The sequence below is a fragment of the Echinops telfairi genome, unplaced genomic scaffold (assembly GCF_000313985.2).
Source record: "Echinops telfairi isolate 266 unplaced genomic scaffold, ASM31398v2 ScPeMD7_1713;HRSCAF=2227, whole genome shotgun sequence".
Taxonomy (NCBI): domain Eukaryota; kingdom Metazoa; phylum Chordata; class Mammalia; order Afrosoricida; family Tenrecidae; genus Echinops; species Echinops telfairi.
Window position 1 is genome coordinate 18,565,663 of NW_022105611.1, and position 17,415 is coordinate 18,583,077.

At 52.5% G+C, this 17,415-nt stretch overlaps 1 protein-coding gene across 1 annotated transcript in view; it reads right to left on the reverse strand.

The window, feature by feature from the left end:
* Positions 1-12,220: 12,220 nt before the first annotated feature.
* Positions 12,221-17,415, reverse strand: part of SLCO2B1 (solute carrier organic anion transporter family member 2B1) — a 56,874-nt gene continuing 51,679 nt past the window's right edge. Inside the window, exons 10-13 of the mRNA XM_045293090.1 lie at positions 16,817-16,957; positions 16,285-16,405; positions 14,499-15,122; positions 12,221-14,465 (exon numbers count right to left, since the gene is read on the reverse strand). Of these exons, the coding sequence (XP_045149025.1) occupies positions 14,942-15,122; positions 16,285-16,405; positions 16,817-16,957 (443 nt within the window). The 3' untranslated portion in view covers positions 12,221-14,465; positions 14,499-14,941. The remainder of the gene's footprint in view (positions 14,466-14,498; positions 15,123-16,284; positions 16,406-16,816; positions 16,958-17,415) is intronic.

A 17,415-nucleotide genomic window follows, 5' to 3' on the forward strand; every position in this document is an offset into this window, starting at 1 on the left:
GGAGAACCCCTGGATGTCACCGTCCCTCCAGACGCACAGAGCAGAACACGGGCTCCAGGGTAGGGCTCCATTGGGACAGGACACTCATCCTTCTTAGTCTTGATTTTAGGCTTCCAGAGATACAACTTGAAATGGCCCAGGATCTTTGGGGTCTTAACCTACTTGGAGTCAGTTTGGGCACAGAGTTAGATAATCCATATAGTCCATTTTTTCCCTGCCATTAGCAGTGGAGAAGTCTTCATTACAAAGTACCTTTGTGGTACTGGGGCCATCTCTACACATTCTTTATCAGAATTCCCTCCATCTACCCTTTCTATAGTGTGTGTAATTTTTTATACAATTATCTAGTTATCCTTCTACTCATTCACCCACACATCTATCAAACTCTATATGTACACACACGTATGTATATATATTCATTGAGTTGGCAGTTCCACCATGCACCTACACACCTTTCCATTCACCTGTTCATCAATTACCATGCACACATTCACTTGCCTATCTACCTACCCATATACCCATTTTACTAGTCACCTATCCCATCACATATTTATCAATCTATCCACCCAAATACCCATTCAACCACGCACACATTTCAGCCCAGTCACCCTCTCTCCCGGCCATTCATGCATGTGTATCCATCATCCACCCACTTGTCCACTCATCTGTCCAATCATTACTGACATTCTGCTGTATGTCACATCTTGCGTTGAGTCTTTGAAGGACTGAAAACTGAAAGAGACCTCATCTCTCTCTCGTCGTCGTCTCTTTCTCAAATGCCGCTCTCCTTAGAGGGAAGGATGGCCGCATCTAAGCAGACAGCAACGTGCTTTAAAAACAAGCCCATGGTTTGGAGGGTCAGTGGCATCTGGATGGCTTCATACTGAGGAGAGATCTTGGGTGGGCCCGGAGAGGAAAGCAGGGGTTGGACGTACACAGGTGAATTGGAAGGGCATCCCAAGGAGAAGAAACAGTACATCAAAGATATGGTCCTTGGAGAATAGCATCAATTTTTTTCTTTATAGCTCTGCCAGAGCGATGGATCCGTTTTAAATGTCTAATCCATACTCCCTGGTTGATTTTGCCCCTTCTCTCCCTCTCTAACCTTTCCAACATGAACAGCGTGAGATTCACCTTTTCTCCTTAAGGAGACGCTACAGTGGTTACACATTGGTCGTGTGGTCCTGCTGCCCATACGGTCAGCAGCTAAAGCCACCAGGTGCTTGGCGGGAGAAAGCTTTCCCTTCTCGTAAAGTGTAAAGTGACGGTCTCAGAAACCCCGCGGGGCAGCTCCACTCTGTCCTGTAGGCTCACCATGAGACAGCATGCACGTGATGGCAGTCAGTTGAGTGGATAATTGCCTTGCTGGATGGTCTCAGACAAATTATACAACCTCTCTGGGCTTCCTTGAGTTTGGGGTTTGAATTCTCGACTAGGTGGTCACTTCCCCCTGTTTTAATTATTACTAATTTACTGTCCGTTCCCTGCAGGGGTATCAGTAGTGATATCCACATAGCTTAAATCTTATTTTCTTTCCTGGGCACAAATCTGCCCAATTCCTCCTGACTTCACCTTCCTCAGACCCACCCCTAGGCAAGATGGGCTGGGGCATTGGCCAAGTGTGGCTACAAAGGAACCAGCACGAGGATGAAGCCATGGGCCGTTTGCTCAAGCCCAGCGTTGTCATGAGCTTGCTGTGAGGCACCCAGCCTCCTCCCCTCTTTGTTTCAAACGTTTCCACCTGGAAGCCTGGCAATGAACGCAGCCCTGGCACTATTTTCATCTTGGCCATAAAGGACAGGCTCCGAAAGGGCACATGGCCTGCGTCAGATCAGACAAGGAAACGCTGGCAAAGTCAGGACTTCGTTCCAGGTTTCCTGGCTCCCAGTTTAGGGCTGTCTTTGCTCCAAAGCGTTACCTTCCAGGCTCCGCTCACAGCTGCTAGGTATCTCTGGGTGAATATCCTTTCTCACTGCCATTCCCCAGGATGAGCTTGAGTCTGCTCATTGTTCCAGCTGTGTGACTGCTCCGTGCCTGGCTGGGGGCTGGGCAGGCAGTATTGAAGAGCAAGTATTTCCAGCCTGACGGAGTTAATTATGCTCATCAGGAAAGGAGAAGAGAAAGGAACAAGGCGCTCTGGTTATCTACTGGGCTTTAATCAAATTGAGAAACGAAGAAATCCATCACTCGGAGGCCGAGGGATTTGGAGCCCTTGGCTTCCGCTGGCTCTCAGTCCCTGTAATGGGTTGGGCGCTGTCCAAGGTGCTGACATCTTCACTTACTGCTTTGAGTTGCTGGCAGGACTTGGGAGGGGCTCACTTGGGACATGAGGAACGGGAGGTTTTAAATGACCAAGGATGGAACAAGAGTGGGTCTGGACACGTTATGCAGAGGGTATTGTACACTCTGCCTTCTGAATCTTCTATACCACTTATCTGTCTGTCTGCTCTAGGGAAAGTAATCTCTTATGATTAGAGTCCTGGGCTGATGCTGAAGGAATAGACAGAGAGGAGAGTTCTACCTCCCTTGATAGCAGGTAGTGGGGGAAGTGTGCTGGTAGAGGAAGCTAAGTCCCTGACTTTGAGGAGTTCTCGACAGTAAAGGGGAGATGTGGCTCCTGTCTTTCTGAGATCTTTCGTCCAATGGCAGAGGCATGCACTTGCCTCTGGGAACCTGGTGGAAACACATGGTTCTACCTGGAGCTCTACTTCAGGAGTGACATCGGAGTGCTATGGCCAGCCTGGTGGGAAAGGCATGGTTGCCCTCTGGAAAGGTCTCAGACACGGTCCTGGTTTAGGTCCCAACATGTAAGGCAATCAACCAAAGAGCTCAGATATGTACACTTGTGATCGGAGTTGTTGGTGCTAGATGTTTCGTGTCAGTCACGGAAGACTTCTTGGTAGAGGTGAACCTGAGTTGGACTTTAAAAGATCCAAGGAACGTTGATCCCTAGACCTTCCCTTCATTGTGAATCATAGCCGTGGTTTCTCATTGCAATATGTCCTCTTTGTGATAAGCACAATCCTGTTTGATCATTAAGAGCCATCAGCAGGTAGTGAATGGATGTATCCACTTGGTGCATTGGTAGGTACCAGAAGATGCGACCAAGATGGAGCAGAGAGAAGGTTGGTTGGAATGGGAAGCCAAAGGCATGAGAATGGGATGGAAGTGGAGTGGTAGGGTAAGCAGAAGGTGTGCCCAGGTCACTGAAGCACCTTTGGAACAACTCTATCACGGATTGAGTTGAGTCCTCCCAAAATATGTGTCAATTTAATTGAGACACACTCTCGGTGATTTGGCAGTGATGTAATAATGGGATCACATGTTGGATCAATAAATCAGTTGTCAGGGGCTTACGGTGGGACCCAACATCCTTACTCCAGGTCACAGCCTTATCCAAAGTAAGGTAAGTTTCCCTGGAGTGTGGCCCGCATCACTTTTTATCCTATAAGAGATGAAAGGAGAAAAGTCAACACAGAAAGATGGACTTGACTAGTATCAAGCAAGAAGAGCGAGGAGCAGAGTGCATCCTTTGGATCCAGAGTCCCTGCGCTGTGAACCTCCTAGACCAAGGAGAAGACTGATGCCAAGGCACACGGGTTTCTCCTCGGGATGTTGAAACAAGGACCTTTCTCCTAAACTGTGAGCTGATGAGAGACACAATCTTCCCCTAGAGCCGGTGCCCCAATGGGGACTTCTGGCCTCGTAAACTGGGACAACACGGCTTCTGTATGCCAGTGTCCTCCACTGGTAGTACTTCGGTGATAGCAGCAGCAGATAACTAAGGAGGAGCCCAGTGACACTGTGGTTATGCATTTGGCTGCTAACTGCAGGGCCAGCAACTTGAAACTATCAGCCACTCCCCCCTCACCAAGAGTGACAGTCTTGGAAACTCACAGGGACAGTTCCACCCATATCCTACAGGGTCACAATGAGGCAGCATCGGCCCAACGGCAGTGAGTTTGTGAGAGAGCACTAAGACAAACTCCTCCATGTTTCCTGGAGTTGGTGAGAGAGCTTTTGTGGCATCTTGGATTGCTACAGTTAGACTATTCGAGAATCGTGGACAGTTCTGCCTCCAGAACCACACACTCACAGGAGCTTAGAGTTGAAAGTCATTATCACTCAGTGAAGCAGAAGGGCCGCATGTTAAAACTGTAGAACCGTAGCCGCAGAGCCAACAGTCCGCATCCTAGAACCTCAGGGTCAGAAGGGAAAAGAAATGCAGTTTACCGAGTCCCTCTATTTGTATTTATTATGTGTTGGGGATATTTCCACATTCTATGCAATTTAATTCCTACCACACATCTCAAATGATTCAGTCCATCATTGCCCAAAGAGAACGTCTTTGAGGAATCTTTGTAACAGGATAGCCACTACCTCTGTGCATAGTTGAAGCCCCTCCCACATGGCAGCTAGAAGCTTCTCCTTATCGGACTTGCACTCTCTCTCCCCGTAGTGTGCTCATGCTGGCCCAGTTCATGTCCTCCCAGAGACAACAAGCAAGTCTAATCTCTTGCGCACATGACAGCTTCTCAGATGGCTGAAGACAGTTCTTATTTCTTTCTTCTCCAGGGTAAGCTGGCTTGTTCATCGTGTAGCTAGAAATGGGAAAGGAAATCAAAGACCATTTAAGCTGGAAAGGCCCTTAGAGGTCACCTTGTCCAAAGACTTGTTTTCACTGCCAGGCAGTAGAGTAGTATGATCAGGAGCCCAGGCTTTGGAGAGAGACAGCCTGAGTTTGAAATCTGAAGAGCCAATGCTTACTTGCTGTGCAATCTTGGGCGAATTACCTGGTGTTTCTGGGCCTCCGTCTCTTTACTCCTCAGATAGATGGAATGATAATAGCGTGGATGTGAAGATTGGGTGGGATAAGGCAAGGGAAGCTCTCATTAGAAGGCTGGCACACTGCAGACGCCAGCCGATGACTATTATCTATAATGATAGAAGGCTCAAAAGGAGCAGAGGTTTGCTCAAGATTGCTTAGCAACTCTGAGGCAGAGCTGAGGTTAGATGGGTCCTAGGGAGCCTGCCTTTCCGTTCAGGGCCCTTTCCCATTCCACTCTTTCCCTCCTCCTTCCTCAGGAAAAGCAAAAGAGCCATTGTGCTCAGAGAATCAGTGAGGATACAAGTCGGAGAAACCCTGGAACAGAGGGGCACACACTTCAGGGCATTTATGGATGTTGTTTTAAGAAGAAGGACAGAGGGAGGTGACCCCAAGGTTGACCTAGCGATTTGTCAGCATCTATAATGGCCTGGGCCGCCTTACACACTAAGCTTTGAGGGAGGCTCCCTTGTGATCAGAAGAAGCGAGGGAAGCACTTCCCACTCAATCCTTGCATGCAGCATCAGGCACTCTGTTCTTCCAAGCAGGAAGAAAGGTGTGTCAGTCTGGGTGGACTAGAGGAACAAATCTAGGGAAACTCCTATGTGTATAAGAGAGAGTTTTATATCAGAGAGTCATTGTCTATTAAGAAAACATCCCAGCCCAGTTCAGATCAAGTCCATAAGTTGGATATTAGCCCTTATGTTCGATACCAGTCTATAAATTCTGCTTCGGACTCCTGCAACACCTACAATGACACCAATGCAGGAAGACAATGAGCCAGTAGGTGGAAAGTCTTGTGGATCCAGTGGTGATGGAAGCATTTCAGCACTGGCGTGGGTCTCCCCTGGCTTCTCCAGCTCCAAGGTTCTGGCTGTCATCAGCATAGCGCCATGTGACCTATGAGGTCATCAAGCTGTGACCTGATTGACAGGCTAGACTCCACCCCTTCGCAAGGTTACGTAACTACCACAAAAGGGTATGGGTCGTCCCCCTTATCTAGGAAGGGAATTTTCCCAGAAGACATCGTATGTACATTTCATGGGCCAAAAATGAGATCACGTTGCCACCCCGTCCCCACCTTAGACTCCTCACCGGAAAGAAGTTCTACACCTAGCTTCGGTCATCCCAGTGTCCAGGCATCCTGTTATCGGAATGACGAGGAAGAAGGGGCTGGCTGTGGGAAGTGTCTGCCATGGCCACTCTGTCCCTGTTCTTTGGACTGCCTTCTCCATTGGCCTCCACTTCTGCCAAGAGGTCTTTCCTGACTGTCCCCCTCTTCTCCAGAACCCCCTCTTATACCAAGTACGTGTCATCAGTGTGGCCTAATTGAACGTGTCAAGGATTTGATCTCTTCCAGGCGTGGATCCACAGCCACTGTTCATGGAAGCAGTAGTCAAGGGATCAAACGATGACTGCACTGGGTAGATCTGCCGCACACGACTCTCAGACGAGTTGAAAAGCGAAGGTGTTCCTTTGAGGACTAAGGTGCACCTGACCCAAGCCATGGGATTTTCCATCACCTCATAAGCACGTCAAAACTGGACATTGAGTAAGGAAGACCAAAGAAGAATCAATGCACTTGAATTATGGTGCTGGCGAAGACTATTGGAAGTGCCATGCACTGCCCACAGAAGGCCGTCTTTCCTGGAAGGAGTATAGCCAGAATGTCCCTTAGAAGCCAGGTACCCCAAGACTTCACCTCATGCGCTTTGGACATGCTGTCAGGAGGGGGCATCACGCCTGGTGAAGTGGAAGAACAGTGGACCGTGGAAGGACAGATGGTGGCACAGTGGTTGCAACAACGGGTTCACACGTCAGAACAATGGCGAAGATGATGCATGACCGGGCGGCGTCCTGTTCTGTTGTCCATGGACAGGGTTGCTGTGAGTCAAAACGGACCTGCTGGAATCTACAGCAATCCGAGTCACACTGTACTTCACTGAGATCACTCATCTTTTAATGTCCAAATCGTGTCTTCCCAGGCAGACTGCATTATCGCCTCCGATGATCCCTCCATCTTTCTACTCCCACACCAGACCAGGATTATCTGTGAGACCAGAAGCACGTGGCAAACGTCATGACACGCCACGTGCAGGAGTACGTTATCAACACCGTGGCCTCCATTATGAGCACGCACACACTCTCTGGAATCATCCATTCTATGGGAAGTAAGCCAGCTGCCTGTCAAGGTCAAAACCTGAAGCAGCAGCTCAAATGAAGGACCTGGAGCCTTTGGCAAATAGTCGCCCAGCAGGAGAGGCCTCTACCAACAACCTCCGGTGACCTGGAGTCTCCGGCCCCAGTTGAGCCCTCTGACAACTGCAGCCAACCTTGAGATGTTGAGCTAAAACCACCCAGTTAAATCATTTCTGGATTCTTGACCCTTACAAAGCACATACTTATTACTTACCAAATATTTATTAAGATTGTTTTAATATCCGACCTTTTAGGGTAATGCTAACGATTACCAATACCAAACAGCAATACTAAAACCAAATTACACCCGAGGTCACTGGGCCCACTCTGACTGCCAGTGATCCCACAGCAGGGATGCCCCGGGGGTTCTGAGGCTGCACGTCCTATGGCAGTGGGAAGCCTCTCCTTTCTCCTGTGGAGCCGCGTGTGATTTCAAACTGCTGGCCTTGTGATCAGCAGCCCCACGTGCAGTTCACTGCACCACCGGGGACCCCATCTGCAGTACTCAATGACTAATAACTGGGTTCCTCACATTATCCCGGCACAACCGCAGGACAACCTTTCGGCGTTTCCCCCTCCCATTTCACAGATGCAAACACCAAGGCTCAGGATGGGAAGTGGGAGGGCTGAAGGAATTCCCCTTGGGCTTATTGGATTTCAAAGCAGAGGAAGCCCAGTTTTGTTCTCAGCTGGAATGGCCCCAGGTGCAGGGTGCTGAAGGAGGAACTGGGGTCATAAGAAAGAGGTCATTTCCTCTTCTTTCTTTTATCGCAATCAGTTCAGGGACAAGCAGGTGTTTTAAAGAAAAATGGGACGTTTGGCTCTTCAGTGGCCTGGGACACACCTGTGTTTTACTGGTTGTTTCTTTGTCCCCATCGTCGCTGTCCAGTTGGTTCCGACTCATAGTGGCCCAGAGCACAGCAGAAAGAATCCCCGCCTGGGCCGTCCGCCACCTCGTGGTGGTTCTGCTTGGGCTCGTTGCCACAGCTACCGTGGCTACTTGACCCTCAACCAAGCACGAGGTCCTCTTCCAGGGACAGGTTTCTCCTGATAACGTGCCCAAAGCACGCGAGACCAAGTCTTACCACCCTCGACTCTAAGAAGCGGCCATCTGCTCTTTCTTCCTCGACAGAAAGCCATGAGGATCAAGTGTGGGCTTCGTGGGGAGGTTTGTTTTGAATGAGGTGCTCCTCTGACCCAGAGCTCTCGCAGTGCGGCCTGGTGACAACCCCGCAGCCATCTCTGCAGAAGTGGTAAGTGAAGGGACTCCTCACCTCTCCCACCCCAGCCTGGGTTTAGGAGACAGAGTCGCGGAAGCGGAGTGGGAGGCTTCAACCCACTTCTCCAGCCTCCGCCTTGACCGTGACCTCTCCCTTAGGCCACACTGCAGCCCTGCTGAATTAGTGGAAGTTTCCAAGCCTGCCGGGAGCCTTCTGTGTGCTGAGCTGGTTTTGTTTGTTTTTGGTGCAGTTTCTTCCACTTGGACACCCTTCTCTCCCTGTTGTGAGCCCACTCATCTTTCAAAACTCACTTAGACGTCCCCACCCCTTGGATCCCTCTCCTGACTTTAATCAAGACCTCCGAACTGTCGTGCCAACAGTTTCCCTTTCCCTCACAACCCCCACGGGACAGCCGGCGACCTTCCTAAAACACAGATCTTTGTCACATCACTCCTGGCTTAAAAATAACCTGTCAATAGAATAATCCATCAATCAATGCTCCAAGGGCTCCTCTTTGCCCTCAGGACGACATCCAAAGCCTTTCGGGCTGGGACTCAAGGCTTGATCTCTGCTGACCTCCCTCGCTTCAGCTCACCCCTTCTCCTCTCCTCATCACCTCCCACACACTGCTCTCGCACCGCATCTCAGACACGCCTCTCCTTCCTGGACTTAGCTGACTGTCCTTCCTCATATCGGTGCCCGTTGTCTGCACTAGGCCAGTCCTGATTTAACCTTGGGGACTTCTTCCCCAGTGGTCCCAGGAATAGTCTGTAATGCCCCCCTTTTCCGTCTCCTAACTTTGAGGTATGCTGGCTAGTTGGGTGTTCGGATGAATGAACGGCTATTTCCCCAGGCACCATGATTAATAGTATGTGTCAGAGTGGTGAGGTGTTGGTTCTCAGTGGTTTGGCAGACATTGGGCTGGTTGCTCTTCCATGAGATAATATGATGTCATCATTCTCTATTTTGTGATCGATGCGAGAAACCCGTCAGCTGAAAACCAATCCGTTGAAAGGCATGACCTTTGGGGGCGTGGCCTGCATACAATACACATGGGTATTCTGGTAAAGCTTGCTCTTTCAAGCCTGCATTCTCTGACGTCTGGTTATTGGGATGTGAGCCAGCAGCCTGCCATATGACTGCTGACGTTGAGTTCATCGGCCCTCAACCACTTCTATCAGGAAAAGCCTTGAGGTAGTTAGTTCATTGTGCCAACCTGGCTGATAAACACATGTGGGATTAATTGAAGGGCGGAGGGATAAATGGCTTGGTGAGCCTCGCCTTTCTAGTTCTCGGGTCTCTTGCTTTCTGATGGTTGGACCAGGGTGTAGCTGCTTTAGCAGTTCCCTGCTTTAGCTGTCAAGGCTCACTTTCTGCAAGACATCCCTAAGGAGAAGCCACATGGACCTACCCCAATGCAGCCTTGGGTGCTGGAGCACCCGTGTGGAGACCCCTGCCAGCGCTGAGATGCTTACACGTTCACTGTCGGCTTTCCTCCTGCAGTCGGCATCATCATGCCTGTTTTGTGAGATGGAGGAGGACTTGTGGATTGATGTCGGACATATGAGTTAATGTAGGACTTGTGGGCTTGGGCAGCACTGGGTTGGGATGTTTTCTTGATGCGCACTTAACCTTTATATAAAACTCTCTTGTACGTGAGTTTCTGTGGATTTGCTTCTCTAAAGCCTCCAGTCTGACACCTGATCCACAGCCTCCTCGACTGGATGAGCTATTTCCTTGGAATAAATCTGTTTATATTTACGAGCAGCACCGGTTTTTCTCCTCTAGATAACTCTGTCTAAGGCCCCGGAGGAAGCCCATTTGGTAGCACAAGCGGACGCAGAAGGAAAAGGCTGCTCTGGAACGGAGAAGGAAAATCAATAAAAATGTAAATCTGGTTGAGCAACGCTGTCCCAGGCTGGCTGTGGGGAGAGATAAGACAGACTAGCTGAGCCCTAGCTGACAGTGGAAGAAAGATTAGGGACAAGTGAAACTGGGGCAGGGCAGGGCACAGGGAGTGTGTCTCCCCTTAGTGGTGCCTCCTCCAAGTGCCTCAGTGCTCCTCCCACCCCCACACTGTTTGGGGACGCGGGAAGGGGATGGAGACTTACAACTGATCCCCCTGGAGGCAGTGCCCGGGATTGACTAGAGTCACAGCTGCAGGGAGACAGGAGGGAGGCAGGATCAACCTCACTGGGCAGGTGAAGACATTGAGGCACCGGGAAGCAAACGCGCCTGTTCAGAGGTCTCCCACGAGCAAGCCAGCAGCAGAGCCAAGAGGTGAATGAAGATCCACTCTCTCCACTCTAAGAGATTCGGACTCCCAGGAGGTCAACAGGCGGACGTCAGATGGTCCCTCACTTCTGAAACTGTCCACACAATTATGTTCGTGTGCAGTTTTAAAGAGAATGTCTATACATTTCGTCAGATTCCCAAAGATGATCATCACCGCCACCGTGGCTGACAGTGTGCCACCGCTGGAGGACAAGCTAGAAACCTGAGGGAGAGGGGGTGGAGAGAGAAGCTATGGAGTGGGGATGCAGAAGGCCATGTGGGCAGAGGAGGAGCTCAGGCAAAGACGTGGTGGTGGTGCCAACTCTAGTCCAAGTCCCAGCAGCCCTAGATGAGAGAGCTGAGCTGCCCCGTAGCCTTTGTGAGGCTGCCTTGCAACCAATTCAGTGGCACACAGCAGTCTTCATGGGAGCAGATTCCCAGGTCTTCACCTCGCAGAGCTGCTGGGGAGGTCGCACTATCCACCTTTCGGTGAGCGGCTGAGGATTTAGCTCGTTAAAGGCATCGTGTTGAGAAAGAATTCAGCCAATCTAGGAAAATGCCTATGGGTTCCGGCTCCTCATTCATCTGAGCTTCCATTGTGAGGATGGGACCTGGCTCCTGGCTCTGGAGGGGGAGCTGCCGGCCCAGACACTTCCCAGCATGAGCCCAGAGGTAGAAGAAACTCGGGGCTCGGGCGTTAGAACAGCACTTCGGGTCCGAATCATGTCTTCCAACTTGACATGGGATCTGGATCAATAGCACCTGGCTGGGACACGATCCTCTCGTGCTTGTAGTCCGGGGGAGGTAAAAGGAAAGCTCACAAGTCCAAGTCTGGGCTTTCTCTATCATGGGGAGGGTGCTGTCCCCTGAACCGCTCACTCTCTGGGAAGCCCACCGAGCTTTATCTGCCCATCTCTTGGCTGGCTCTCCAACCCAGGCCCCTCGGGGTGACACTGGTGTCTCCTCACCCTGGCCAGCCTGGAAGGAGCCCCAGCAGTGTGCTCATCACCGCAGTTCCTCAAATGTTGAAGGTAGGAGAAATGGCAGTCACAATGAGCTCTGCTGGCTGCTGCTTTGCCCTTGTCTTCCCGGGGGTCTGTTTCCCTGCAAGTGAGGGAGCTGGCGCAGCCCCGGCCTTTCTGGGATCTGCCAAGTTGGGGCTGGGGGTGCAGGGGAGTTGGGGGTGGACTTAATTTGGGCTCACAGCGAGACATTTGCTATCCATCTCCGCGCGGGGAATGGCTTCTGGGGCTATCCCTACCCACCCACCCCCCAACTCCCTCAACTTGGTGACATTCTGACATCATGGGCCACCGATATGGGAGTATTATGGGCTGCCTGGCCTGCAAGTAGATGGACAGTGGAGGAGAAATCGGAGAAATCGGATTTGACATGTATACAGAGCCAGAAGCCAGTCTGTGAGAAATTTTTTAAAATTCTGGGTTGGGAGGAGTCTTGTTAAAAAATACTGTCAAAGAAAGCTCTGCCTTGGGGGTCATCCTCTTGAAGTTGTGTTACATGCTTTTCTGTGTTTTGGCATATGAAACCCAGGATTGATGAATCATAGGGTCAGCATGTAGAATAAGGGTTTGGTGTGTCGGGTTGGGGGGGGGGGTTACAGTGGGGGGGGCATAAAAGGGAGGCGATGTCAAGAAGTCCACATAGACAAAGAATGTTCGGAGACTGATTGTGGTAGCAGTTGTACAATTTTACTTGACGTGATGAAAATATGGAATGATATATGTATTAAATCCCAATTTTTTAAAAAGCTATGTAAGGTAATACACTAGTTTATAAAACCATGATATTATTTCCCCACATTGTGGGGCATATTCGATGTGCTTTTACTGATGTTTTCAGTCTAAGGAAGTTTCCTCTCCCTCATGTAATTCAGTTGTACTTTTTCCTTAACGAGGCCTCTCCCCCCATTGTATGAACGGTGGTGTCCGCACAGCTGGAAACCTGGCTGTGCCCACAGTCGGTGGCCTGTGTGATCTGTGGCATCACTGACCCTTTCTGGGTCCATTTCCTCTTCTGCAAGGAGGGGACAGGGCAGTCTGGATGGGGGAGGGAGCCTTGTGACCTTATTCCTTTTCTGAAACCACTACTACAGGGAACATCCCGGTCGGATGAAAATCAGACCCCATTATAAAGATACGGAAAGAGGTAACAAACAAGAAATCACCGTGAGTCGCCTCCAGTAGAACACCTCAACTGTAAATAACCAGAAATGATGTGGCCCTTGCAAACTCTAACGCAGCTTCTAAGGCAGAGTCTTTGTAGCAGGAGCGGTTTATGCAAGAACGAATGGAATCCCCTAAGAGAGAAGGCAGGACTGGGCAGCGGCGCCCTCTGGGGGCCTGCACCACCATCTCAGTCTGCCCTCCCGGGTGGGGGGGCGCCCCTGGCAGGCTGCTGGAAGAATTAGTTCATTATTTAAAACAAGACAAAATACACATTTAATAATCAAGGATATCTACCATTTCAGATGATTTCTGCAAAGCCTGGGAGACCGGAGGGAAGCACAAGAAAATATACAGGTACTAAATAAAGGCCTTATCTGGTTGGAGGGGACGCTGACATTTTTGACACCGATAAATACTCGCATAGCCCGGATTGCTGCAAAATATTAAAGGTGTCGATTGGTATTTTAAAATCGAGAATCGGAATTTGGGTACTTTCTTCTTTCACAAGGGAAACAAACATTCAACCCCCCGTAAAAGGGGGTTCATTGCTCTGAGGGCAATCATGTGTGTCCCCACTGTCAGCCCCTCCGACCCCAGCTTGGCCCCCGGCTCCCAGTCCAGGGCTGGGGAAGGCCCTGCTGACAGCCCCCTGGCTTCTGCCTCCTCCTGATCAGATGGGGGCATCTCCCAGGTGGGGAGTGTGGTGGCAACAGAGTGGGGTGTCGGCACCCAGAAGCTCTCTTTTCCTCGTAAGGAAATAGCCAGGTCAGGAGTCTGTTCCCATTCCTAGGGACTCTATAGGACAGGCTAGACCAGCTCTATGGGGCTTCTGCAGCTGCACGCTTTCCGGGCTAGACCAGCTCTATGGGGCTTCTGCAGCTGCACGCTTTCCGGGCTAGACCAGCTCTATGGGGCTTCTGCAGCTGCACGCTTTCCAGGAGCAGACTGCTGCATTTTTCTCCTGCAGAGCTGCTCGGGGTTCAAGCTGCAGCCCTTTGGGTTAACAGCCAACTGCAGAGCTACTGTGCCCCCAGGGCTCCTTCGTCAAGCGAGAACAGGGTGTAAAGCAAGACCAGTCCTGGTGTAGATAAGGACTGAGCTGCCTAGTCCAAAGCATGGGCAGACCTGCTCATTACAGAACTGACCATGACTGCTCCCAGCATTGTGGACCTGGCTGTTACAAAGAACCAGCCCCAAAGACAACCAGATGTTTCCCCCAGACCCATGGGTGCCACACAAGCAGACATTCTCTACACAACCCCAGGTAATGCAGCAGACGTTGGGAAGGAATTGGCGACACTAAGATTTTATCTACAAGAGAGGCTGCAGAGACTTGAAGGTACCCGGTCATGTGTGTACCATCTTGACCATTTGGGGGGTACCAGTGGGTGTGTGCTTGGTCACTGAAGGTGGGAAGTACCCAAGGGTGGGGCCTGGGTCTCCCTCCCTAGACTAGGGCCCTTGAAGGCCTCATCTTCATTCTGTGGCTCCCTGAGTCTGGGACCTGGGTTCTACCCCCCCCAACCCACACCCTCAGCCTGGGCTCCCTGAGCGGAGGGCCACTGAGAATAGATTGGGCTCCCGCACAACAGGTCCCCAGGGCCCCGCCATCCCTGGACTCACCCAGGGCAGGGCCAGTTCCCATCCTCCCAGCGAGTCTACTTTCAGAGCCCAGCGCAGGGCTCGGCCTCCAGGGGGCGCCAAAGGGACACACCTGGAAGGAGGCGGTCCTGGGCTCACCTCCAGGTGGAGCGGTGACACCTGAATTCATCTTGACCACACAGCTGGGGACACCTGAATTCATCTTGACCACACAGCTGGGACAAGGCTGGACGCTGGCAAGCCCATTCCCATTGAGCAGAGGAGGTGGCTGAGGCTCAGAGAGGATGTTCCAGGCAAGCAGGCAAGCTCAGCAGGGTCCATCGTGCAGGGCGGCCTGGACTACGGTGGTCCACATCCCTGGGCCTCAGGGAAAGATGTTTAGTCCTTCCACCAGGGCACCCTGGCTCGGGGGAAGCCTGCTGACGGTGGAATGAAGGGAACGTCCCTCTTGCTGTGAGCAAACTCCCCAACTAATGCCTTGGTTTAGGTGAGCAATGAAGGCCCAGAGAGGGTCGGTGACTTCATTAAAGTCACACAGCAAGTTAGCAGAGTAGCCAGGATTAGAACACAGGAAGGACTCCTGACACCCTGTCCTGGGGCGGCCCCTCTCGGCCAGAGTGGGGTCCCCAGACAGCTCACACTTTGGGGTCTTCAGGCTTCTTCTCTGGCCCCGACTCCAACAGCTGCTGTTCTCGGCCAGGTTTGGGCAGGCTCAGCTTGGCGCCTGCCTCTGGGCGCTGCTGCCTCAGGACGACCAAGACCAAGGTGAAACAGGCCAGGGAGCTCACCTTGAAGAAGAACTGGAGGCCGATGAACCTGGGCGGAAGAGCAGGGGCTCTTGAAGAGGATGGTCCAACCCAGGACTTGGGTGGCCTGGAGCGGGGTGGGGGGTGGCAGAGTGGGGCCCACAGGGCTTGCCCACTGTGTGGTGGGAAGCGATGAGGCCCGGGGGCGGGTGGGGGGGGGGAGTACAGAGGACCCCAGGAAGTCTAGGAAGCAGACCCCGTCACCATGGTCATGGCTGGGGAGACACTGCAATTGCACAGTTGACCCTGGTGGGGTTCTTCCCTGGAACAGGGGAGGGGCATCTTGCCTGCCTGCTGCGTGGCATGAACCAGCTCCCTCTCTGTGCCCTAAGTGCTCATAAACTTGAAAGCCAAACTCAGTGCCATCGAGTCAATGCCAACTCATAGTCACCCTGTGTGGCAGGGTGGGACTGCTCCTGTGGGTTCCCCACCAGAACTGTGACATCTCATGGGAGTAGAAAGCCTCATGCTTCTCCTGAGGAGCGGCTGGTAGTTTCGAACGGCTGACCCTGTGGTTAGCAGCCCGACACGTAACCCATTCCACCACCAGGGCTCCTTAAGCTCTCATGGGACCTGACAATTGCATGTTTGGATACCCTTACTCTCTTGCCCCCCAGAAGAGGACTCTCTCTCCCTTGTTACCTTAAAGTTCCTCCCCTAGGAGACATACCTCCTTCCCCACCCCTGCTGCCCCACAGCCCCTGTCCTCAGGGACCACACTCTCTGCAAGGCTGGAAGTGACTAGCCCCCCTAGCAAGCCGCCAGAGCTAGCAGCCCCTCTGCCATCAGGCTCTGTTGAGCACCTCATTGTACAGATGGAAAGACTGAGCCCACGGAAGCAGCCACAGAAATGACCTCGCTCACCACTAGGTCATTCACCAGACACTCTGCAGGCCCAGCCTGGGATGGTTACACAGCGTGGGTTCAAGGCCCACTTTGGCCAGGCATTTGTATTCGCTGTGTGGCCTTGGGCTGCTGGCATTGACTCTCTTTCCCCGGTGATAAAAGGGCGGCAGAGTTGAGCAGGACGACTGTGCCTAGCACATGCCAGGCAGCAGGGAGATGCCATGAAAGCTCAGTTCCCCTGCTGGCGTCCTGCTGGGGTCCTGAGTGTCCTCCCAGGCCCCTTCACACAGCCCCTGGCAGCCCCCGCCCAGGGCCCAGGGCCTCACCGGGTCCGGAGCAGGTCGTGGTCGTAGTATCGGCAGACGGCTCGCCGTCCGCAGCTCTGGGCCCAATACACGCAGGTGGTGTCGATGGTGCTGCCGTGGACCACGGGGCTGAGCATCCAGGCTGCCGGAGGGAGGGGCTCAGGGGACACGGCTGGCCCTGGCGCCCCCACCCCTCCCCACAGACTCCCCGAAGAGCTGCCCAGCTGCTTTCTCCTCGCCCCCTCCAAGTTAAAACCCCAAAGCCACCCTCGCTGCCACTGAGCCACTGCTGGCCCAGAGTGACCCGGTAGAGCAGGGCAGACTGCCCCTGGGTTTCTGAGACTGCAGCTCTTTCTGGGAGTCGAAAGCCTCATCTTTCTCCTGTGGAGCAGCTGGTGGTTCTGAACGCCAACCTTGTGGGTAACAATGGCTCACCACTATGCCACTACCCCCAAGTTAAGAGCCCCACTCATCCCTGTGCCTCCAGGTTTAGCACCCAGTGGTGGGCTTCCGCACCCCGGTAGGCCACCCATGGTCCCAGCAGACCCTTTACCAAGCACTCTCTGCAGCATGAACTGGATGCCCACAGCCAGCGTCTTGTCTTCTCTCTTCACCCCCCTGGCAAGTGAGAACACGCACAACGTGAGCATTAGAGGGCTCCAGGCCCCAAGGGCCACATAGAAGCACAGAGGGGCTCTCATCACCCATCTCTCGGAAGGTTGGGGGCTCAGCCCCTGCACCCCATCTCCCTTCAACCTGCAGTGCCCGGTCCTGTGTACCAGACACACTCCCTGACCACCCGGACTCTGTGCTGACCTCCCCCTGGTCCTGATCAAGGACACCTCCTTTCCTATGCTTGGCAACACGTGGCGTTGGGACTGCCAACCACTCCTCCTGGCTTCCAGCCTGAGCTCCCCGGCAATCCCAGCTCCCCCCCAGTAACAGCGATGGCGGGCACCACGGGGCTCCCCAGGGGCTGTCAGCCCCCCGAGGTAGGAATCTCATTAGGCCCATCTCACAGAGAAGGAGACCAATGCTTGGATGGGTCAAGCGACTTGATCGAGACCCCAGTTAACCAGCCAGGATCTATCTCTGCATCGCAGAGCCAGCGTTCTAACTCCTCAAAATCACGCTGCCTGCTGGGGCTTCTCC